The sequence below is a fragment of the Gopherus flavomarginatus genome, chromosome 3, assembly GCF_025201925.1.
Source record: "Gopherus flavomarginatus isolate rGopFla2 chromosome 3, rGopFla2.mat.asm, whole genome shotgun sequence".
NCBI classification, from domain to species: Eukaryota; Metazoa; Chordata; order Testudines; family Testudinidae; genus Gopherus; species Gopherus flavomarginatus.
In genome coordinates, this window is record NC_066619.1 from 54,093,622 (window position 1) to 54,118,253 (window position 24,632).

General features: G+C 42.7%; 2 protein-coding genes across 5 annotated transcripts in view; both read right to left on the reverse strand.

The window, feature by feature from the left end:
- HAPLN1 (hyaluronan and proteoglycan link protein 1) overlaps nt 1-24,632 on the reverse strand; it is a 102,403-nt gene that overhangs the window by 48,392 nt on the left and 29,379 nt on the right. For 3 of the 4 annotated variants that reach the window (XM_050944847.1, XM_050944845.1, XM_050944846.1), the window contains exon 2: nt 10,545-10,668. In XM_050944847.1, the coding sequence (XP_050800804.1) occupies nt 10,545-10,641 (97 nt within the window). In that variant the 5' untranslated portion in view covers nt 10,642-10,668. Of the gene's footprint in view, nt 1-10,544; nt 10,669-11,252; nt 11,316-24,632 lie in introns of those variants that run through there. The other variant, XM_050944843.1, reaches the window with a different exon arrangement.
- On the reverse strand, nt 4,364-6,247 carry LOC127047033 (zinc finger and SCAN domain-containing protein 29-like). Its single transcript, XM_050944861.1, has 2 exons — nt 5,731-6,247; nt 4,364-5,079 (listed from the first exon to the last, which is right to left on the reverse strand). Exons 1-2 carry the CDS (start codon nt 6,236-6,238, stop codon nt 5,063-5,065), a joined length of 525 nt encoding a protein of 174 aa, XP_050800818.1. The 5' UTR covers nt 6,239-6,247; the 3' UTR covers nt 4,364-5,062.

A 24,632-nucleotide genomic window follows, 5' to 3' on the forward strand; every position in this document is an offset into this window, starting at 1 on the left:
GGCTATTATGGAGAAGCTACATGAATTCTTTGTATCAGCCTTCATTGTAGAGGATTTAATTTGAGGGAGATTCCCATACCTGAGCCATATTTTTTAGATGACTAATCTGATGAACTGTCCCAGATTGAAGTGCCAATAGAGGAGATTTTGGAACAAATTGATAAATTAAACAGTAATAAGTCACTAGGGCCAGACGGTATTCACTCAAGAGTTCTGCAATTTCATATTGAGTTCCTTCAGAACTACTAATTGTGGTATGTAACCTATCACTTAAATCAGCCTCTGTACCAGGTGACTGGCAGATAGCTAACATGATACCAATTTTTAAAAAAGGTTCCAGAGGTGATCCTGGCAATAATAAACCAGTAAACCTAACTTCAGTACCAGGCAAACTGGTTGAAACCATAGTAAAGTATAGAATTATCAGACATGTAGATGAATACAACACACTGGGGAAGAGTCAACACAGCTTTTGTAAAGGGAAATCATGCCTCGCCAATCTATAAGAATTCTTCGAGGGTTCAACAAACATGTGGACAAGGATGATTCAGTGGACTTAGTATACTTGGACTTTCAGAAAACTTTTGATAAGGTCCCTCATTAACCATTCTTAAGCAAACTAAGCAGTCATGGGAGAAGAGGGAAGGTCCTCTTATGGATTAGTAACTGGTTAAAAAACAGGAAAAAAAGGGTAAGAACAAACAGTCAATTTTCAGGGTAGAGAGAGGTAAATAGCAAGGTCGACCCAAGAGCTATACTGGGACCAGTGCTGTTCAACATATTCATAAATGATCTGGAAAAAGGAGTAAACAGTGAGGTGGAAAAATTTATAAGTGATACAAAATTACTTAAGAAAGGAAGTCTAAAGCAGACTGTGAAGAGTTACAAAGGGATCTCACAAAACTAGGTAGCTCAAGAAATTCAGTGTTGATAAATGCAGAGTAATGCACATGGAAAACATGATTCCAACCATACACACACAGTGATGGGGTATAAATTAGCAGTTACTACTCAAGAAAGAGATGTTGGAGTCATCGTGGATAGTTCTCCGAAAACATCTGTTTAATGCGCAGCAGCTTTCAAAAAAGCTAACAGAATATTAGAAACCATGAGAAAAGAAACAGATAAGAGAAAATGTCATAATGCTACTATAGAAATCCATGGTATGCCCACATCTTGAATACTGTGTGCAGTTCTGTTCGCCCATCTCAAAAAAGATTACCAGAATAGGAAAAATTACCGAGTAGAGTAACAAAGATGATTAGGGATATGGAACAGTTTCATTTGAGGAGACATTAAAGAGACTGGAACTGTTCAGCTTGGAAAAGAGATGACTGAGGTCGCAAATGATCGAAATATATAAAATCATGTGGAGAAAGTGAATAAGGAAGTGTTATTTACCTCCTTATTATAAGCCAAGAACCAGGGGCCACCCAATGAAATTAGTAGATAGCAGCTTTAAAACAAACAAAGAAGTACTTCTTCATACAACACACAGTCAACCTGTGGAACTCATTGCCAGGGGATGTTGTGAAGGCCAAAACTATAACTGGGTACAAAAAAGAATTAGTTAAGTTCATGGAGGCTAGGTCTCTCAATGGCTATTAGCCAAGATGAACAGAGATGCAACCCCATGCTCTAGGTGTCCCTAAACCTCTAACTGCTAGAAGTTAGGCCTGGATGACAGGGGATGGATCACTCAGGTCGGGTCTACACTATCGCTTAAGTTGATCTAACAACGCAAGTTTCACTCTGTCCAAACCCTCACTATGTCGGTGGGAGATGCTCTCCCGCTGACACAACTACCACTTCTCGCTGAGGTGGAGTCATTATGCCAACAGGAGAGTGCAGCTGCGCCGATGTAGCACTATAGAGTACACTTGCCCTCAATAAATTGTCCTGCTCTGTTGACTCATCCTGAAGCATCTGGCACTGGCCCCTGTTGGAAAATAGGATATTGGACTAGATGGATCATTGGTCTGACCCAGTATGGCCATTCTTATGTTCTTAATAAATGTTTTATCAGTTACTATCTGCAGCAGCAAACCCCCTTCTCTATGACTAAAAGCAACAACAAAAACCCCTTGTGTTTGTTGTAATGAAAATCTGCTGACTGTTTAGGGTGTCCATTTCTTTTAGAGACCGACCTTTGTGTGTCTTTACTATGTACTTCCCTCCAACTCTTTGAGGTTAAAGGACATTCCTTCAGGACAGCTAAGAGCATAGGGATTACTACTTAGTATTCCACTTGAGCTGCTGCATATTGAGGAGGGAGGGGGCTTTTTGCTTATGTGTTCTCAGACAGACAGCATACAATCTGGCACTGAAAGTTCTCTCCTGGATGGATAACTTACATGCCCATTGCAGACCTTCCCCAGAGAGAGTCGTGGGTAACAGAGATTTGTACCCTGTACCTCCCTGAAAATGTAAAGTGTCGTCTCAGTCTGTTTATCTACTGCTAAACTCAAGGAATGGATTAATCAGAATCCATCCCTGCAGTGAGACTACAGGAGGACTTCTTGAACAATCTTGGGTTAGATCCCACTGTATTATTTGAAATTACACAAATAAAACCTCTGTCAAAGTTATCAAAAAATTATCCTTTAGCACTACCATGTTATATTTAATTTTAAATTAAAAACAAACAAAAAAATAAGGTTCCTCTGGAAGACAGGTTGTCAAGTCTGTCCCCTTGTTTGAGTATGGCTACACTTGCAGCTGTACAGCCCTGGGAGTTACAGCTGTCTTTGTACAGCTGTGTAGAGAAAGCGCTGCAGTGTGGCCACACTGACAGCTACAGGCGCTGCAGTGTGGCCACATTTGCAGCATTTGCAGAGCTGTTGGGAGTGGTGCATTGTGGGCAGCTATCCCACAGAGCACCTCATCCCATTTTGGCACCAGGGGTTGTGGGAAGGGGACGGAAGGGTGCGGGTCATTCCGCTTCCTGTCCCAATGCCCTGTGATGCATCGCTTCACATCCCAGCAGTCACTGTTTTTCCGTCCACGTTTGGCGCCATTGTAACTCTCCCAACGGTTTCTGTGCAGCGCGATTTCTGTGGGAAATGGAGCCCGAGCTGCTGAGTATGCTGGTAAGTCTCGCCAGCACATCATATTTGGCAGTTGAGCTATTCCTTCAGCTCCAAAGTGACAGTGAGGAGTCCGACGATGATATCGCGTCGCCTGACGCGTATGACACTAAATTGCTTGTGGCATTCACGGAAATGCTCAGCACCATGGAACACCACTTTTGGGCTCGGGAAACAAGCACTGAGTGGTAGGATCACATCGTCATGGAAGTCTGGGATGACAAGCAGTGGCTGCAGAACTTTCGGATGAGAAAAGCCACTTTCATGGGACTGTGTGCTGAGCTAGCCCCCACCCTGCGGCGCAAAGACACGAGATTGAGAGCTGCCCTGCTGGTGGAGAAACGGGTGGCTATTGCAATCTGGAAGCTGGCAACTCCAGACAGCTACCAATAGGTGGCGAACCAGTCTGGAGTGGGAAAGTTGACCGTTGGAATTGTGTTGATGCAAGTTTGCAGGGCCATTAATCGCATCCTGCTAAGAAGAACCGTGACTCTGGGTAACGTGCAGGACATTGTGGATGGCTTTGCACAAATGGGTTTCCCTAACTGTGGAGGGGTGATAGATGGGACACATATTCCTATTCTAGCACCACCCCACCTAGCATCCGAGTACATTAATGGGAAGGGGTATTTCTCTATGGTTCTCCAGGTGCTTGTGGATCACCGTGGGCATTTCATTATCATTAACACAGGCTGGCCTGGAAAGGTGCATGATGCACGCATCTTTTGGAACAGTGGCCTGTTCAGGAAGATGCAGGCTGGGACTTTTTTCCCAGACAGGAAGATCACAGTAGGGGATGTCGAAATGCCCATTGAGACCCCATTTACCCGTTAATGCCTTGGCTCATGAAACTGTATACAGGGAATCTTGACAGGAGCAAGGACCAATTCAACTACAGGCTGAGCCAGTGTCGAATGACTGTGGAGTGTGCTTTTGGCCGTTTAAAAGGGTGCTGGAGATCTCTGTATGGGAAGCTAGACTCGGGGGAAAGCAGCATCCCTGCAGTTATATCTGCGTGCTGTACCCTCCATAATATTTGTGAAGGGAAGGGTGAAACATTCAGTCAGGAATGGACCTCCGAGGTTCAATGTCTGGAGTCTGAATTTGCACAGCCAGAGAGCAGGGCTACTAGAGAGGCCCAGCACAGGGCTACAAGGATTAGGGATGCCTTGAGGGAGGAATTTGAGGCTGAAAACCAACAGTAATGTTTGGTGCCTTACACGGGAGTGAAATGCAGTGGTTACAATGTTAGTAAGAATATGTTTTTCCTAAAATGATTTGCAGTGCCTGTTTCTTTCCTGGGCTACGGTATCTTTCACTTTCTGCAATAATAAACACTGTTTTCAAAGCCAAGAATTCATTTATTGAAAAGCAAATAACTTTCTTGACAGACACACAACATTTTGGGAACCTAAAAGGGCAGGGGGGTGGGGTGGTGAACTGTACAGTCACAGGTTTGAATATGTCCTGTCAGGAGTGCTGTACAATGACTGCTGCACTTCAGGATGAAAATACTGCATGGTGATGGGGGTTGAGTGCTGAGGGTAAGGGTCGTAGTTCTCAGGGCTAGTTGGTGAACGTACAGGTGTTGGGGGCAGCTGGTGGTGGTAAGAACCTGGATGCTGGCGAAGGGGGTTTGGAGCTGACATTGGGGCACAAGGGAAAGAGCTTTGGGACAGGGGATGAGGGCCGGCACGGTAGTGCTCTGCCTGCATGGCTACAAGTGACTGGATAGAGTCCGCTTGGCGCCCCAGGATGCTTATCAGCTGCTTTGTGCTTTTCTTCTTAGCCGCTGTGTTTCTCTGGCGGATCCTGCTTTCCCTTTCCCTCCAGTCCTGCAGTTTTTTCCTCCAGTCCTGCAGTTTTTTACTCTCTCTGGCAGAGTGATCCATAACTGCTTTCAGCATGTCTTCTTTGCTTTTTCGCAGCTTCTTCCTGAGGTTTTGTAGCCTCTGAGCAGTCGATGATAAGGGCAGTCAAGTAGTCAAGAACACTTTTCAAAAGGCAAAAATGGTAACAGTTAAAAGAGGCAGCATTGTTTATAATCTCACCCAGACAGTTATTCCCACACATTGAAGGAGTTTACAGTCTTCACTTTAGCATACTTTTCCCATACTAAACAGAGCGCACATAACCCACAGGAGGCAGGAAATGGTGAGTAAGGGGGACTGATTGCTTCAGGGATGTGAAGGGGTTTCTGTGCATTGGGGAAAGCAAACTGCTTCTGGGGGCAGCAACACTGAACAGTCTCCCAACATTTTCCACAGGAGTTAATCCTGTAAGATATCTCACTGCTGCGGGTCACCTGGGAAGAGCTGGAGGGTCTTCTACAGCAATGCAGATTCCGCCCTGGCCCATACGCAGCTTGCCTGTGTGCAGCAATTGTCCCCCCATCCCTCGTTGCACAGTGGCGCGGACGCGTTAGCCTGACTGGGACAAGGACCACAGTGGCTCTCCCTATAAGCTTGCGCAAGCGCATTGCCCACACTCTGGCTGAAACTTTTGAAGAGATTACCGAAGCCGATTACCACTACGTGATAGACCACATCAATGGGCTATTCCACATCTAGGCATGCATGCATGCAGCCTTAACGCCCCCCTTCTCTCCTGAAACATTTCCATCCTGAAAATAAAAGACGCTTACCGGCAACCTGCTCCTCTGCTTGTCCTTCACCAAGTACTGGCTGCTGCAACTGGCTGCCTTCCTCCTGGCTTGAGAAAAGTTCCTGGCTGCATGCCTCCTGGGACTCTGGGGTGTCTCCCCCCACCCCAGTACCCTCAGTCTCGGTTTCCTCCCCCCGCTCTGAAGTGTCCATTGTGGTCGTCAGATTTGCAGTGGGGTCACCCCAAAGTATCGTGTCCAGCTCCTTGTAAAAACAGCAGGTCACAGGGGCAGCGCCGGAGCAGCGGTTTCCCTCGCGGGCTTTGCAATAGGCACTCCTCAGCTCCTTCACTTTAACCCCGCACTGCACCACGTCCCGGTCATGGCCCCTTTCCAGCATGGCCCTTGATATCTGCCCATAGGTATCGTAATTCCTAAGGCTGGAGCGCAGCTGTGACTGCACAGCTTCCTCACCCCAAACACTGATGAGGTCCAGCAACTCGCCATTGCTCCATGCTGGGGCTCGTTTGGCGCATGGAGGCATGGTCATCTGCAAAGATTCACTGATTGATTGCACTTCACACCTGGCTGAGCAAACAGGAAGGGGATTTTTTAAATCCCAGGGCATTTAAAGGGCGGGTCACTTGAGGCCAGGGCAGTAGAGTGCGAACTGATGAGCAGAGTGGCTGAACAGGCATTCTGGGATACCTCCGAATACCTCTGGAGGCCAATTACAGCGCTTTTGGTGGCCACACTGGCGGAGCAGCACTGCATCACCAGCGCTGCAATCGTTATACCCCAGGCAGAGCAGGAGTACAGCCAGCACTGCAGCCAGGGAGATGCAGTGCTGTATGTGCCTTGCAAGTGTGGACGGTGAGTAAGTTGCAGCACTGTAAACCCACCACCAGCGCTGCAACTCTCCAGTGTAGCCAAGCCCTTTGTGATCATACAAGATAGTTACTCAGAGCTTAGGGCAATGTCAATTCCAGGCTTTTACATGCCAATGCAAATGGGAGATTAAAGGTGAAGCATCCAGCATTGCAGGCCACGGTAGGATCTCCTCTTTCCAGTTGGCTCTGCAATTTACCAGGGCTCGGTGCTATTTGCTTCTTTTTAATAAGCTTCCAAAGCAGGCCAGCTTTTCTGATGAACAGGGTAGCCTCCCATGAACCAGAATCCAAAGAACTTCTGTGGTTTTTGCACTTTTTTGTAGCACAAACCACATTTAATAATTTGAGCCTTGGTTTGGGAAACCCCGGAAAGTGATGTTGTGCTTTGGAACCTTTTTATAAACTGAAGGAACTTCTCAAATTCAGAATCAAGAACTCAGTCCTGCAAGATGCTGAGTGACTTCTCCTCTCAGTAGGAGATGAAAGGGGCTTGGCACCTTACAGGATTGGATTGCAAGCATGCTAAACTCATGTGTGTGCAGACCAAGCCTAGAAAAAACTGTCTGTGCCTTGTGTCTGTTAATGAAAAAATATTGGGACAGCAAATCATTTAAGAATTTTAATTAAACTGAAAAATTTTCAATACCATTTATTTTCTGACCTCAAAATCTCTGCTAAGCCTTCCTTAAATTGAAGTATTAACTCAACTTGCTCATTCTTCGTTGTAGAATTCAGAAGTAATGTTACTGGTGGTGGCAGATCAACAGCCTTGGAGACTGGAGTCCGCTGTCAATGGAGCAGGTAGTATCTGGGTAGCAGTACAACATATTTCCCTACGCTGACTTGCTTCTGAGTGGCAGACCTTTCATGGAGGATCATCTCTAAAGGTAAATTCTCTCTTTTACCAGTTTAATGTGAGGCCTCTAGGATGAAGCAATCAACAACGAGGCTAATTAGTAACATTGTAGTGGAATTTTTATAATGGGGCCATCTGCCTATTAGGAAACAAACTGATAACTCAGTGAATAGGCCATGATCATTTATCTGAATTGTGTGATTTTTGGTCACTAATGAGCTGGGATAGAGCTGAACCAAAGGCCTACAGGAGAAGAGATGCTCTCTCTAAGGCCACCGCTATAGTGTGTATATTCTATTAGCAGCTTCCTTACAATATCAGGCCAAAGTCTGCTCTCAGTTATACTAGTATAAATAAGGAGTAGATCCACTGAAGTCAATCAAGTTACACTGAAACCATTGTAATTGAGAGAAGAGTCTGGCCCACTATCTTTTGAGATAACTAGCTACGTAGTTGATAGAATAGCTATTAACAGCTCTGTGATTGGCTAGATATGAGGCAGTTGCTTGGATTTCCCCATCCTGACTGGGACTTCAATCAGAGTTAGCTGGCTGAACCCACAAAAGACAGAAGGACTGATTCTGATCTCAGCTATGCCAGCATAAATCTAAAGTAACTCCATTGAAGTAAATGGAGTTATTCTGGATTTTCACTAGCATAAGTGAGAGCAGAATTGGCCCAGACATTATGTTGATTGGCTGGGGGAAGCAACAAGAAGAAATAGCAGAGATTATTTCTCGCCCTTTGATTGTAGGGGGTATGCCTGACCTTTGTAATTAAAAGTTCACAGCTGAGAGATCCTGTTAAACATTCTGTGCAGTTTCTGGTTTTCAGACAGCAGCAGTGGCCAAGAGCACTTTTCTCCATCCAGTGTCAGCTGGAAGGTTGCAACCTTTCCTTTTCAATGTGGACCCTGCTACAGTTATCCAGAACTTTGTCATCTCCAGACTGGAGTACTCCTGTGCATCGCTCCCTATGACAACAGTACCTGTAAACCTTTCAGAGACTTCAGCTGTGCTGAAGAATGCCGCTGCCTCCTTTATTTGGTGGTGCTTTTTGCATGTAGCATTTTACCCATATGCTCCAGAGCATGAACTAACTTCTATCTTGTTTCTAGGTCTGGATCTTTTCATGTGTTGTGCAGCTCTAGGCAGAATGTATTTCCAACCCTAAATGGAGCCTTTGGGCACTACCAGAATATAAATAAATTAACAAAATAATAGTTAATTGTAAAAACATCAGGTGTGCAGTCTAACCTATTATGCCCTTTACAATTTGCATCCTGTGTATCTTAGGAGCCACCTCACTGCTTGTGTTCTATACTATGCAGTGTAGTGGTCTCTCTCACCAACAGAAATTGGTCCAATAAAAGATATTATCTCACTCACCTTCTCTGTGCTCTATACTGACCATTCAGTTCAGATGATGTGCAACAGCTAAATAAAGTCCCTTGATGTTGTGTACATCCACAAGTGGGGTTAGGGCATTTTCAGTGGATGACCCTCAACTGTGAAATTTACTCTCCCACTTGGTCTTAGAGAGCCTGAATCAGCTGAACTCCAGGGCTCATAGTAAAGCTGGACTATAATAATTACTCAGGCTTTATTCTGAGGAGGTGACTTGAAAGTGGAAGAGCTCAGATTTTGTGGGGGAAAGAGGTTTAGCAGATGTTTTGCCAGCTTTGAACTATCCTACTATATCCTTTCATAGACTGAGTTGATTGTAAGCAGAGAGACTGACAATAAGTGAATTGTACAGTTTGAAAAATAAACTCAAAGTAGTAGGTGAATAAGCAATTTTAAGAGGTGAAATTTAGGTAAAGCTGCCTTTGGTTTTGTTTAAATGTTTGCTTCAGCACTAAGGGTGATCTTCAAAAAAATAAATAAAAGTCCAGTGCTATGAAACAATGAAGTGTTATGATGAGAAAGGAAGACTTTAACATTAATTAGACACCAATGTCAAATATAAAATTCACTTTTGGGAATGAATGCCCGTGTGTCACAGTACCATTATGTCTTCAGTTTGATTTGCATATTTCTTTGACCTTCATAGCATGAATTTCTTTATAGTGAAACCAGCTCTCAGTGATTCTTATTTGACCTTGAAGATATAAGGGCTTGGTCCTAATAGGTGCAAAGCACTTACAAATCCCTGGAAAGTCATTGGGAGTTGCAAGTGCTCTGCACTTCTCAGTATCGAGCCTTAACTTGATATTTTACTTTTATAAGGGAGCTCAAATAACATAATTTGATGAGTAGTAAGAAAAAGGCACCAAACTTTTTTTTTCCTCTCTCTCTCTCTCCCTCTCTCACACACACAGAGCAGTAAAACACCACGTTTCTTAATTCTGCAAAATGTATATGTTAGAGCTATTATCTCAACCAGTGCTAGTAAACATACAAATGAGGGAAGGCATATCTCTGCCTGTCCTTATGGCATAAATGTCCTGCCTTTCCTCATGCAGGATGACCCTCAACAACTGAAGCTGGGACTGAAAAAACATCTGCATTGTGCTGCAGACTCAAATCCTGATATAGCTCTAAGCTTTAGGATTCGAATGAACCCAACAAGATTATGCAGAGGGGCAGAATAACTCTACACATTAATTAGAGCTATGTGGAAGGAAATATTTATTTTGGGGTAAGCTATTTTTTCTGACATTTGTGTTGCCTGATTCTGATTTCATTTCACTGTCTTTCTAAGTATTAATCAGCCATTATCATAATCTGTGATGTGAAGATTTGGTATGAGCCAGCCTTAAATCATATTTATGCCATAATAAAGTAAAGGTATTTAAATCTGCTGCAGTTGCTAATTACTTCAGACTGCATTCTATTTTTTTTTTTAAATATGCTGGCTTTTACTCACAAATTATTGCAATGATTGACTAACTGCTGTTAAAAGTAAGCAATGCAACTTTCATTTTCCAAAATTTCTGTAAGAGTATAATAATGCAATAGAACAGAAGAAAAAGGGCTCAATATTAACAGTGTAAAAAAAAAACAGGCAGTGCAGCAGGACTGAAAATTAAGAAACATTAAGCACAACAATATCTCTGAGGATTATTAATGTATTGGTAATTTCTGTTGCATATATCTGTATTTCCTTACCTTGGATGTGAATAATTCTGTCATGCTCCAGAGTGTAGTTGCCAGTATGTTCAGCCCAGCAGATAGAAATCAGCACCAGAAAGAGCAGACTCTTCATTTTTTATAGCCAAAAGAATCTTCTTCACTGTGAGAGCATCACATACAAAAAGGCTTGTGAATTTTGGAAGTCTTTAGTGTTGCGCTGCACAACTTGTTACAGCCTGATCATGGTATAACGGATCTATAAAATATTTAACCCTCTCTGCTGAAAAAGTTACAGTAGCTAGTATTTTAGACATAAAGACTAAAGCTTTTCTCATTAGAGTTACTTACATCCCTTTAAATTAAACTAGAAATCAAAAAATATTTAACTCTATCTATGCAGAAGAGCAAATATGAACATATACAAGTACATGTAAACATACACAAAATAGTAAGCAATAACTGTGCTTCTAAAAATGTTTTAGTGTACTTTTGGTTTTCCAAAACTACTCCATATTGGTCTATTAATGCAAGTAACAATGATCTAGTCTATAACCATATACTGTATAATACAAACAAATACAAATGAATCCTTAGCAAGTAAATCATATTTTCATGGCATTTTAGTCCAGGCTGCAAGTTAGCTTAGCAAACTGGGTATTAAGTTTACTTGATCCAAACAGAAAAGATGACAGAATATTTGTCAGACAGATCACAAAAGGTATATTTTATTTCAGATCCACTTACCATTTTAAAGGGTGCCTAAGTATACAGTGAAATGTTGGGAACCATGCACAAAGTAGGTTAGAGTTCTATAGGCTACCACTGCAGTTGCCCTGATTGATTTTTCATTCATTTCTACCTAGAATGCTGACGCACTAACTTAGTGTGCCAGGTAGGGTCTCTGCAGTCAGCAGAGCTGAGCGCTGCAGGGAAAATTTCTGCCAGCCTCAGAGTAATAATTAGGCAAATGAAGACCTGAAATAGATAACAAGGCATAAAATACAAGAGGTCTTTTGCAGAGGGTTTAAGTTGATGTAGTCTTTAGAGCAATCACTATTATAACACTGGATTCTCTAAATAGAGGAACATATTCTCAAACTTCGCCTTTCAAGAGACTAGGATTTTTTTTAATAAACTTCAAATAATGAGAATGTTATGAAACACAACTACTTATGACATACTCAGTATATTCTTACTGAATATAGCTTACTAACAGAGAAAGCACATTTTATTATCTTGTTTTCTTATATCAGAGCTAGACAGGAGTCTGACCTTAAACCCAGGGCTGGCTCCAGGCACCAGCTTAGCAAGCAGGTGCTTGGGGTGGCCACTCCGGAGAGGGATGGCAGGTCCAGCTGTTCGGCTGCAATTCGGTCGGAGTGAAGGACCCCCTGCCGAAATGCTGCAGATCGCAATTGCAGCTTTATTTATTTTATTTTTTTTGGCTGCTTGGAGCAGCAAAACCCCTGGAGCCGGTCCTGCTCTAACCCCAGATCCAAACACCCCCAAACTTAGGGGGGTGCTCACAGTCAGAACCCAGATCAAAATCTGAACTCTGCAAACAGTCTCTATCCCTATAACACACTAGCCCCTGGATGTAAATAAATTACTCATGAACATGAAGGTGTTTTGAATCCAGATCCAAATGTGATTTGAGCCTCTCTAGTCATAAGCGAACAAGCACAAATAGCACAATTGTGCTGCTACTTTTTCCCTATAATGGAACTTTCATGTCAGTACTGCTGCAGAATGCTGGGGACAAGAAAACAGGGCTGCCCGGGGTGTGGGGGGAGGGGTAAGTGGGGCAATTTGCCCCAGGCCCCACAGGGGCCCCCACGAGAGTTTTTCGGGGCCCTGGAACAGGGTCCTTCACTCGTGGGGCGTGGCTCCCCCTGGAAAACTCTCATGGGGCCCGGGACCCCGGAGCTTCTTCCGCTCTGGGTCTTTGGCGGCAATTCGGCAATGGGGGGTCCTTCCGCCCCGGGACCCACCGCCGAAGAGCCGGGTCTTCGATGGCAATTCAGCAATGGGGGACCCACTGCCGAAGACCCCCAGGTCCCCTGAATCCTCTGGGCGGCCCTGCAAGAACAAGAGCAGAATATTAACAAACAGGGTCCAACTGTCCAGGGACCCTTACCTTTGATAGAGATGAATCTTTGTGTTATCATGGATTCTAGAGTGAGATGACTTTGAAGTCTGATTTTTGCTTTCTTTAACAATGTTTGATGCCTTGGTTCAGTGATCCCTTGGATAGCCTTTGCTGGAGTGGTTCCTATGTTTTCTGGCTGAATTTTTAAAGACGCTTTTCTCTAGTGAAACCCATAGGGAAAGACAGACAACAATGTCATGCCACCTGCCCTGCCAACTGGTGACTCCCAATGTACTGACAACATTCCCTCTGAGACGCACTGGGGTGAAACTGGCCCATTCTGTCAGCAGACATTGTACAAGTTTACCATAATAGCTCTATCAAGACATGTCAGCTAACCCACTATGGATTTTTGTTAAGCAGAAAGTACCAGTCATGCAAAATTGCAAGCTTGCGGACTAAGCCAGGATTTTAATGCATGTCTTCAGAGCCAGTATTTCCCCACCCACACAAAATAATGCTGCCAGCTATTCCAAGCTCGGAAATGGCCCATAAGGGGCTCTTGCAGCCAGAACATAAATTAAGAGAAACCCTGAGGCTAACCTAGTGTATTCTGAGAACTAGTCACACTCCTGAACAGGCTGTTACCAGGAGCACAAGTATGGGTCCTATTTCCATTGATGTGTTTGGTGCAGGAGCAAAGAATCAGAAGTATCAGGCCCTAGATATCCAGTAACATCAATCACTTCTCAAATTCCCTCTCTTAGTCTCCCATTAAGTTGCATACCACAGTCATACATTTTTTTTCCATGACTCTTCTCCATAATTTTTTTTGGTCAGGCAGGCTTTGCACAACCAATCCTAGTGGTAGAGTGCAAGGTTAGGCCTGTGTACAACAGTGGTAAGGAGTATCTTTCTCCCTCTGATACACAATCTTACTGAATATATAGTTAACTTCTACAAGAGAGCTGCAAACTGATAAGATTACTGAAGGTGTTGCAATTTTTCTCATAACCACATGAGAAACTGCAAGGTGAGGAGACAACTCAGGAATTAGAAGCTGAACTGCCTGCAGTCCCTACTTCTGGCCACTAGAAGCTGCATGCTCTTATCCTTCTCCAGCTTCATTATGGTGCAGTAAGACTGGGGGTAATGTGATGATCCCAGTACAACCCAAGGAAGTGAAATACAATGGGTGGGGAAGTCCTCTTGCATTGTTGTGTTTATTTCAGGTTCAATTTGCACTCTGAAACATGTGCACACTAATGGGTGTCAAGATCTTTAGATTTACAAGTTCAAAAGGCAGGAGTCACATGACAGGTCCAAAATGTGATTTAAAACAAACAAAACCAAACCAAAAACCCTCATGTATTTTATACTATTCTCTTGATTTTTTATATGTTGAGGATGGCAGTGCTGCATTAGCTTTCTTAATGGAATAATTTACAATGGGTCATTACAAGGGTTTTCCCAAATTATTATGTTTATAGGAGCTAGCCAACAAATGGTCAGTATGCATGCCTGGGCACGCACACCCACCCACACTCTCATGCGTGCGTGCACGCGCACGCACGCACGCACACACGCACACACACACAGTTAGGATCTCTGTGTGTGGTTTCCCTGCCTCTGATCAAGTTTATCTCCTGCTACGGTTACCATCCCTGCCAGGCTCACTTTGCCTTTGTAATACACCAGAATTACACCAGATAGTAGGGAGACTTTAAGATAGGTCCTGGAGGAGACTATAACAGGGTGCCCTCTCTAAAGATTCATCCTTTTCCCCTGAAAAAATAACCCAGCATCTTAATCTTGGGTCTGGCTGAGCTCTGATCAATTCAGGACTAAGTTGCAACAGGGAAAAAGTGGCTATATACTTAGGGCTGTCGGGAGACAGTTTGACCTTCAGCATAACTTAGAGCTGCCTCAAGACTTCTCTAGTTTATCACTACCTACAATGGCCTTTAAGGTGCCGTTGTGGATATTGAGAATTTCTGAATCAGGGTATATTCTGACCTCGCCCCTTCTTCCTCCTGGAACATCCCCTGTGACTGGAGCTATGATTTTGGAGGGGACACGGAGCTGGAATACTGCCAGGGCCAGTGATTTGACACTCAGTATATTGTAGGTTTTCTAGAAGCTATTAGCCAAAGCAATTTGCATCTTCCACTCCAGCCTAAAAAAAAAAAATACTAGTTTCTGCTTCTGCAGCAGTCCAGGAAGACTCCAGGGGTGACATGATGGGTGTGAATATTTTGATATTAAAATGAATACAACTATTGGCAGTCAGTGAATGTTGGGGGAGAATGATAATGGTTTTCTGGGCTCAAGAAGTTTGCACTGGTTTAGATTGTTGTAGTTTACATAATCTACTATCTTACTAGATAGGGATGAAAAGAAGCTGAGTATTTACTTCTAAAAATTATTTTTAGAGGCTCTCAGACCTTAGTATAATAGTCAAGAACTAGACAACAAATTAATTTTTAGGGCTTGCTTTGTGTTCAGTTTATAAATTCTCTCAATTTGCTCCCCCTTGATGTAGTAGGAAATCATGATGTTCATCAACTAGAGTACATTTTGTTATATTTAAGTGGCCATTACTAATCTAGACTACTAACAAGTGTAGAATGCTAAAAAGCATCATTAATTGTATTTTGATAGCATAGTCTAAAAATCAGTAACATGCCTTGATTCAGCAATTCCACCATTTATGTAAGAAATATTGTTTTGAAGATGTATTCAAACAGTGTGATGTATAGAATGCAATGTTAACTAGTTATTTTCATAGGTTTAATTTTTTTCTGAAGCGATTATGATGTGCTATTCCAAATTATTTTTTTCCTTAGTGAGTGAAGAAAGTTATGTTATTGCAGGAAGCCTGGAACACAATCATTTTACAAGGCAGTTCTCTGTTTCCATCTCTCATGATCACACCAGCGATTGTGTGCATTACCACTCTTCCTGTATTAGACTGCAAAATAGAGGTAGAATAGCTTAAATGGCAAATCTTTTCCCTAGGTATGCACAGGAGGGGAACCTCTGTGCCTGCGTCTCACCTCACTTGGATCAGGTGTGGATCAGTGCACGATCCCCGCTGCCTCAGACCCTGTGGATCCATCTCTATAGGCCCAAGGCTGCTCATCTGGGGAAGGAGAGGGGTAGGAAGGTATGGCAAGGAGGACATTCATCACCCCCAGAATTCCACAGGAACCTCACAGCAGCAGCAGAACTCCCATTTCATTACATGTGTATAGGTGTGCCTAGAGGCTAGACGGGTGCCAGAAGGAGGCAGTGGAGAAGAAGGAATTGTGGGACCTGCGCTACTAGGAACTGGAGGAAAGCTAAAGCTCCTGGAGCTAATGCAGATGCACAGGGTCTCTGAATGGATGTCCTGACCTGATGTGGATTCCCCAGGGTTTGGGTCTAGACCTACTGCTTCTTCCACAAAGAATAATCTGTAGGAAACTGCATATGGGGAATCTCTCAGTTTTCCTTCTCTGTAGGTTTTACCATGGGAGTGCATGATTGACTCCCTACATACTATATGTTTATCACCAGTGGGCACCTTTCGGCCTTACATTTTTGAAGAACAGTGGCTAATAAGAAAATAGAACTCAGGCTTACTAACCAAATCACCCCATTCCTTATGATTCCTTAATATCACTCAAGAGCTAAACTAGGTAAACTGATCTCACTGTCATGAACAAACTCAACAAACTTGAGTTATGGAAGACAACTGGAGGCAGCAGGTCTAAGAACACCCTACTGCCACCCTGGAGTGTTTAATCCCAGGAACCAGCAGCATGGATGAATGGGACAGAAGGGCATCCCTGAGGTAACAGTTATGACTTTCTAGATCATAACCATCCCTTAAACTATGACTGAAAACAAATAAGAAGTCAACACAGAATGCCGAGCAAGGATGTTATGTACTCATAATGGCTCACAGATACAACCCGTTGCAGTCTGCTCTAACTCCTGAGTCCTTTAGCCCCCAAGTAGAGCATGTTGCAGTAATTCCTGCCTGGAGGTTACAAATGTGCTGATTGCTGTGGTAAGGTCTGCACCAGACAGGCATGGTTGCAGCCTCCTGTCCCATTTTAAGGGGAAAATGCACTGTATGCCAAAGCTATTACCGGGGACTCTAAAAGCAATGATGTCTCAGAAATGATCCCAAGACCACAAGTGAAACGCAAAGCTCAGCTATATATCTCCAGTAGAAGGCATCTTCAACAAACCACACTCAGATAAGATGGAAGTGGTGCTGGTTTGAACCTAAGCCAGTTTGTTTCTATCTGCTTACTCACCTCTGTCAGACACAAGGCAAGCAGAGTGACCACAGTTTCTAGGTTTGAGTAAAAATAGATATGGTTCTGAGTGTCAGCTATATAACTGATACTGCGGGACCAAACATTTTACATTGTCCCTTGTGGCTGTACGCACACATTGAACAGGAAAAGTGATAAGATGGGACCCTATATGGAAAACCAGTGGTCAGTACTATCAAATGCAGATGATAGATTCAATAAAACCAACATGGATACTTCAGGAGAAAAAGAAGATTTATCTTTTGGTTGGGGGAGAGGACAAGACTCAGAGCTGATAGATCTCAGTGCTATTCCCAGCTGTGTCACAAATGTCCTATGTTAGTTTGGGCACATCAGTGCTCTCTATGTCTGTGCTTCCCAATCATAAAATAGTAATATGTGCCATAGAGATGCCTGTTAATAAGAATAAATACATACATTTCTAGAAAGGGATTGCCAGTTACAGATAGCAATAGCACCTCAGTACTAATCCCGTGCCTACAACTAAACTGGTAAGTAATTGATAATGAAATAAAGATCAGCTAGAGCTGTGCCAGTACCTTCTTCTTAGTAACCTTTGCTAAAAATAGAAGGATAGAGACTGGGCAGTAAATGTCAAGGATATTAAGCAAGAGGGTTTGTTTTTTTTTCCTAGAGCCTGTGCAGCTACACTTCCTCTTTAAGAACAACTGGCATCCTCTCCTCATAAAGCTAACAATCCTCCTCATCATGGTCTTTACCATTTACTGGGGCAAGGGTATTCAGGTAACGGGATACAATTGTCTAAGACCTTCTTTAGCAAAATTGAATGAAACTCAGCCAGACAATTTGGTATATTTCTAACTTCTTGCCTGATACTGCTCTCTCATTGCTAGTTAAGTCAGCCTAGATCCAATCTTCATTGCATCAAAAATAGACATAGAAATTCCTCACTATGAGAACACCTCGCTGTGCAGCAGAGTTCAGGCCGGTCAGGATCAGCAGGCTGCCCACCCCTCTGAACAGTTCCAGTGGATGGGATTTTGCTGATGCTATGGCAATGGAAAAGAATGATTGATTTGCCTCTCATAGCCACAGAATAGGAATGTAAAAATGTTCTAATCTATGATGTGCTCAGTCTGAATCAAAACAAGTTTTCCACTGGATTCTCCCTTGCCACTTCATTAGTCATAGATAATTTGTAAACTTGTGAGGATGTGGGACATGTAAGTGCCAGACTGCCAGTGTTTGTGGCTAACAACTTGCAATAATAGTCCTCTAACCATAGACAGAATAGCTCAATGAAAATGGAGAATGACTCCTCAGAGATAGCTGAAAACCCCTTTGCCTCTATTGGTCCTCCAGCAAGAAGGCAGATAAATTGCTTTTAGGGTGAGGGAAATATATGAAGCATCTCTTCAGTGACTTAGGGTAGGTGAGTTTTATCTTGAACACACAGGGACCCATATTTGACCATGAGCTGAAACTGGAAGCCCACACTTAGCATAGATTAGAACGGACTTTTTATTTTTTAATCACTGACCTATTTGGAAGCTGTTAGGTTTTTTTCTTCCAACCGTGGACTTTACAACAATGATTCATGCATTCACAACCTTGAAGATAGATTACTAATATTTTGGGACCATCCTGGAAAATAATATCTCATAGACTCCAGCTAATACAAAATGGTACACTATGAATATACAAGGGTTTCATGCATGAAAATCAAGAAGAATCACACTCTGAAAGCTACAGGGGCTGCCTGTAATTCAAACATTGTCATTCAAGATCTACGTTTAGTACATAAAGCCTTAACCTTAAACAATATTGGTTCAATCTACATAAGTCATTGTTTGGTGTCTTATCTCTTGTTAGGACACTTATCCTCAGCAAACTGGAACCGATGACAGACCTGTGTTATATTTTTGAGAGGAAAGGAGCCAGAGCCTTAAGAAGTGGTTCTCCTTCTAATATGACATGATATAACAGTAATTTGTGTATTATTCATATATTTGAGAGAAGCAAGGTCAGATATGACAGGGAGCCAGGAACTCTTGTGTTTTCAACCTGGTGCTATCATTGATTCAGTATATGCTTATGCTGTGATTTAATTGCTGCTCTATTTGTACACCTAGAACCTTGGATAGGTATCTTTTTACTAAAAAAAAATCTTTGGGTAAGTGCAACGCCTAAACCCATATTTAGGCAACTGAATGAGTGGCCTCATTTGAAACGGTGCTGAGCAACTACTGAAGTCAACGGACTTCAGCAACATTGAAAATCAGATTACTTATTTAGGCATCTAGATACAGATTTAGGGGGAGATTTTCAAAGTCACAAAGACAGTTAGATGTCCAGGGCTCACTGAAAGCCAATGGGAGCTTGTGCCTAGCTTCCAAAATCTCCTCCCGAGATGCCTAATTCTAGTTATCTGTGTTGCAAAATATTAGAGTCATAGCACCACAGGGCTAGAAGGGACTGCAGGGGTCATCTAGTCCAGTTGAGAAAGCTACTAGGGGGGAAGCTGTTCTAGACTTGATTTTAACAAATAGGGAGGAACTCATTGAGAATTTGAAAGTAGAAGGAAGCTTGGGTGAAAGTGATCATGAAATCATAGAGTTTGCAATTCTAAGGAAGGGTAGAAGGGAGTACAGCAAAATAGAGACAATGGATTTCAGGAAGGCGGATTTTGGTAAGCTCAGAGAGCTGATAGGTAAGGTCCCATGGGAATCAAGACTGAGGGGAAAAACAACTGAGGAGGGTTGGCAGTTTTTCAAAGGGACGCTATTAGGGGCCCAAAAGCAAGCTATTCCGATGGGTAGGAAAGATAGAAAATGTGGCAAAAGACCACCTTGGCTTAACCACGAAATCTTGCATGACCTACAAAATAAAAAGGAGTCATATAAAAAATGGAAACTAGGTCAGATTACAAAGGATGAACATAGGCAAACAACACAGAAATGCAGGGGCAAGATTAGAATGGCAAAGGCACAAAATAGAGTTCAAACTAGCTATGGGAATAAAGGGAAACAAGAAGAATTTTTATCAATACATTAGAAGCAAGAGGAAGACCAAGGACAGGGTAGGCCCACTGCTCAGTGAGGAAGGAGAAACAGTAACAGGGAACTTGGAAATGGAAGAGATGCTTAATGACTTCTTTGTTTCGGTCTTCACTGAGAAGTCTGAAGGAATGTCTAACATAGTGAATGCTTATGGGAAGGGGATAGGTTTAGAAGATAAAATAAAAAAAGAGCAAGTTAAAAATCACTTAGAAAAGTTAGATGTCTGCAAGTCACCAGGGCCTGATGAAATGCATCCTAGAATACTCAAGGAGTTAATAGAGGAGGTATCTGAGCCTCTAGCTATTATCTTTGGAAAGTCATGGGAGACGGGAGAAATTCCAGAAGACTGGAAAAGGGCAAATATAGTGCCCATCTATAAAAAGGGAAATAAAAACAACCCAGGAAACTACAGACCAGTTAGTTTAACTTCTGTGCCAGGGAAGATAATGGAGCAAATAATTAAAGAAATCATCTGCAAACACTTGGAAGGTGGTAAGCTGATAGGGAATAGCCAGCATGGATTTGTAAAGAACAAATGGTGTCAAACCAATCTGATCACTTTCTTTGATAGGATAACAAGTCTTGTGGATAAGGGAGAAGCGGTGGATGTGGTATACCTAGACTTTAGTAAGGCATTTGATACGGTCTCACATGATATCCTTATCGATAAACTAGGCAAATACAATTTAGATGGGGCTACTATAAGGTGGGTGCATAACTGGCTGGATAACCGTACTCAGAGAGTAGTTATTAATGGCTCCCAATCCTGCTGGAAAGGTATAACAAGTGGGGTTCCTCAGGGGTCTGATTTGGGACCAGCTCTGTTCAATATCTTCATCAACGACTTAGATGTTGGCATAGAAAGTACGCTTATTAAGTTTGCGGACGATACCAAACTGGGAGGGATTGCAACTGCTTTGGAGGACAGGGTCAAAATTCAATATGATCTGGACAAATTGGAGAAATGGTCTGAGGTAAACTGGATGAAGTTCAATAAAGACAAATGCAAAGTGCTCCACTTAGGAAGGAACAATCAGTTTCACACATACAGAATGGGAAGAGACTTTCTAGGAAGGAGTATGGCAGAAAGAGATCTAGGAGTCATAGTGGACCACAAGCTAAATATGAGTCAACAGTGTGATGCTGTTGCAAAAAAAGCAAACGTATTCTGGGATGCATTAACAGGTGTGTTGTAAACAAGATACGAGAAGTCATTCTTCCGCTCTACTCTGCGCTCATTAGGCCTCAACTGGAGTATTCTGTCCAGTTCTGGGCACCGCATTTCAAGAAAGATGTGGAGAAATTGGAGAGGGTCCAGAGAAGAGCAACTTGATTAAAGGTCTTGAGAACATGACCTATGAAGGAAGGCTGAAAGAATTGGGTTTGTTTAGTTTGGAAAAGAGAAGACTGAGAGGGGACATGATAGCAGTTTTCAGCTATCTAAAAGGGTGTCATCAGGAGGAGGGAGAGAACTTGTTCACCTTAGCTTCTAATGATAGAACAAGAAGCAATGGGCTTAAACTGCAGCAAGGGAGATTTAGGTTGGACATTAGGAAAAAGTTCCTAACTGTCAGGGTAGTTAAACACTGGAATAAATTGCCTAGGGAGGTTGTGGAATCTCCATCTCTGGAGATATTTAAGAGTAGTTTAGATAAATGTCTATCGGGGATGGTCTAGACAGTATTTGGTCCTGCCATGAGGGCAGGGGACGGGACTCGATGACCTCTCGAGGTCCCTTCCAGTCCTAGAGTCTATGAGTCTATGATTGGCAACCTTTCAGAAGTGGTGTGCCGAGTCGTCATTTATTCACTCTAATTTAAGGTTTCATGTGCCAGTAATACATTTTAACATTTTTAAAAGGTCTCTCTCTATAAGTTTATAATCTATAACTAAACTATTGTTGTATGTAAAGTAAATAAGGTTTTTAAATTGTTTAAGAAGCTTCATTTAAAATTAAATTAAAATGCAGAGCCCCCCAGCCTGGTGGCCAGGACCTGGGCAGTCTGAGTGCCACTGAAAATCAGTTTGCGTGCTGCCTTTAGCACACATGCCACAGGTTGCCTACCCCGATCTAGTCCAACCCCCTGCCAAGATGCAGGATTGTCATTAATCTGTGTCTCAGGTTTCTTGTCTGGCCAATGTGGCTGAACGTTTCAAAAGCTTGTGCCTAAAATTAGGCACTTAGATATATATTTAAGTTCTTAGCAGAAGGGCCTAATTTCCAGAAGTGCTAAGCCCACACAGCACCCACTGAAATCCAGCTATAGGTTTTCCAACACCTCCACGCTTCAGGCCACTCAGTTAAGAACCTAAATATGAATTTACCCATCTACATTTGAAAGTTTGAGCTGACAATAAATTACTTTCACCTACAGGAGGAGGAGGATTGGTGAGGATTAATTCATGACTGATTGCAAAGAGCCTTGAAGAGAGTAAGCAGTATATAAGTGCTAAGCATTTTCATTGGTACCTTTTCCTCAATTGGGTAGTTTCATTACCATAGCTTGTACTATTACATTATTTATGATATTGTCAGACACCCAAGAACCTTAGGTCTTGGGATGCCTTTATAAATAGTCATTTAATATTTATTTTAAATTTAAAATTAAGGACTAGATGAAAAAGAAGAATAAAGAAGAACTGTGTTGCCATAGTCAATGGCTTACATTTGTATAGCATCTCTATTATTACCAATTACACTTTTAAAGGCACAAGTCCTAATTCTGGCACTGTTTCTCATTAAAATGAAGCATTCATTTGACAGCCCTGGGCACATTTTATGTGTTTAGCAAAAAAGAATTCCTGTTTAGCTTGGTGATTTCTCCCTGTGTCATTAAGTAACTGCATTCTCATCTTGTCTCCCTAGGGTTCATCTTGCATGAACATCCTTGTTTTACAATGGCATGACAAAGAGAGTAACGGGGAGGAGGGACAAAGAAGAAGAAAGGATAAAAGAGTATGACAGGAAAGATGATGAGGAAGCAGCTCTTCCTTTTTTATTTAAATGCTTTTACTGTCTGTATGCCAATATTTTGGTACATTTGTTTTTATAAGTCAATTTTCCTTACACAATGATCACTATATTTTTTTCCTTCAGCTACGTGTCTTCATATAAGAAGAAAATGTATGGCCTGAGTATGCTCTTATTTGCACTTGTGTAAATCTACAGTAACCCCATTGTAGACACTGGAGATATACTGATGTCAAGCTGATGTAAGCGCAAAGAGAATAGGATTCTTGCATATGCAAGTGTCATCAAAGTGCAAGTAGAGTAGGCATCATAACATAATCCCTCCAGATGCTCTGCTCAGGGAATTCCTCAATGAGCTCAGCAGGAGTTCCATAATAGAGTAGAGGTGTGATTGGATAGGCTCATGATATGCACTGTGACAATGCATATACTGATGCCATAGGCAGGTATAGTTGCAAGGGACCTCCAGTGCCTGCACGTTGGCTGGGATTTTCAAAGGGGCCTATGGAAGTTAGGTTCCCAATTCCCATTGAAAGTTGATGGAAGCTGGTGCCTGATTTCCTCAGGTCCCTTAGAAACTGCCAGGCCTGATGTATTAAAGCATTGGCTGGGTTCTTTGTGGGCTTACATTACAATCCACTGTATTTACATGCTTACAACTTTTGAACAAATTCTCCCTTTGGACTTGGTTATTCTTGGTCCAACTTTCCAGTCCAAACTTCCATGCTTCTTCTAAGCTGAATGGTGATTTTTTGTTGGGAACCACTGTTTATATTTTTTGTTATAAACCACTACTGTTTCTGAATTGTCTGATAGTGGAAAAAATCAGATTTTTCTTCTGCTGTGAAAAAAATGTAAAGGTTTAGTTTTTATGCTTAATGGGAGGGCACTCATCCAAAGCAGGAAAAGGAAAAGGAAGAGATTAAGGATTTGATCCAAAGCTCCCTGAAGTGAATGGAAAGATTCCCATTGACTTCACTGGCTTTGGATCAGGCCTCATGGGAGTGTTTCACAAAATGTGAGTCAGGACTCCAAATGGGGTTGTGCCAGCAGCAGATGGGGTCATGGTGATCACTAGTCTATGAAGGATGCCATTTTGCTCTGCATAGCATGATTTCACATGTATGGTGTGTGTGAGGTTATGATGCATGGAGGATGGCGTGACCCTGTCCATATGGTGCGGGCACTGTCCTATTATGTGCAGGATGCCATTTTCCTCTTCAAAATGGTGTCATCCATGCTGTCTGAGGTCCTGGTAGGAAATACTTCATTAAAATGGGGTCATGCAAGCAAAAGTTTGAGAACCCCTCATGTATGGGTAGGGAGGATGTGGGACTCATGGCAAAGGAAGGAGAAAAACTCAGCTCACATCACTCAATGTAATGTGTTCATCTTAAGGGTTCTAAGGATTAAAGCAGATTGTAAGTGCTTAGCTGTAGACCATATACCTAGATCAGGGGTCTCAAACATGCAGCCCATGGGCTGCAACCAAGCTCCCTGTGCGCCCCCTCGCCTACCTCCAGGCCAGGGGTGGGCAAACTACAGCTCACGGGCCAAAGCCCTGTGCCCACACCCGCTCCCCCAGGGGCTGTGGTTCTGGCTGCTTCCTGGAGCGGAGCAGCGTGGTGAGGGGCCAGGAGCCTGCCCTGGCCCTGATGCGTGCCGCTGCCACCCCGGAGCCATTCTAGGTAAGTGGCACCAGGCTGGAGCTTGCAC

Coding starts and splice junctions, on each gene's coding strand:
- LOC127047033 (XM_050944861.1), bottom strand. CDS start 6,238: ATGACCATGCCTCCATGCGCCAAACGAGCCCCAGCATGGAGCAATGGC.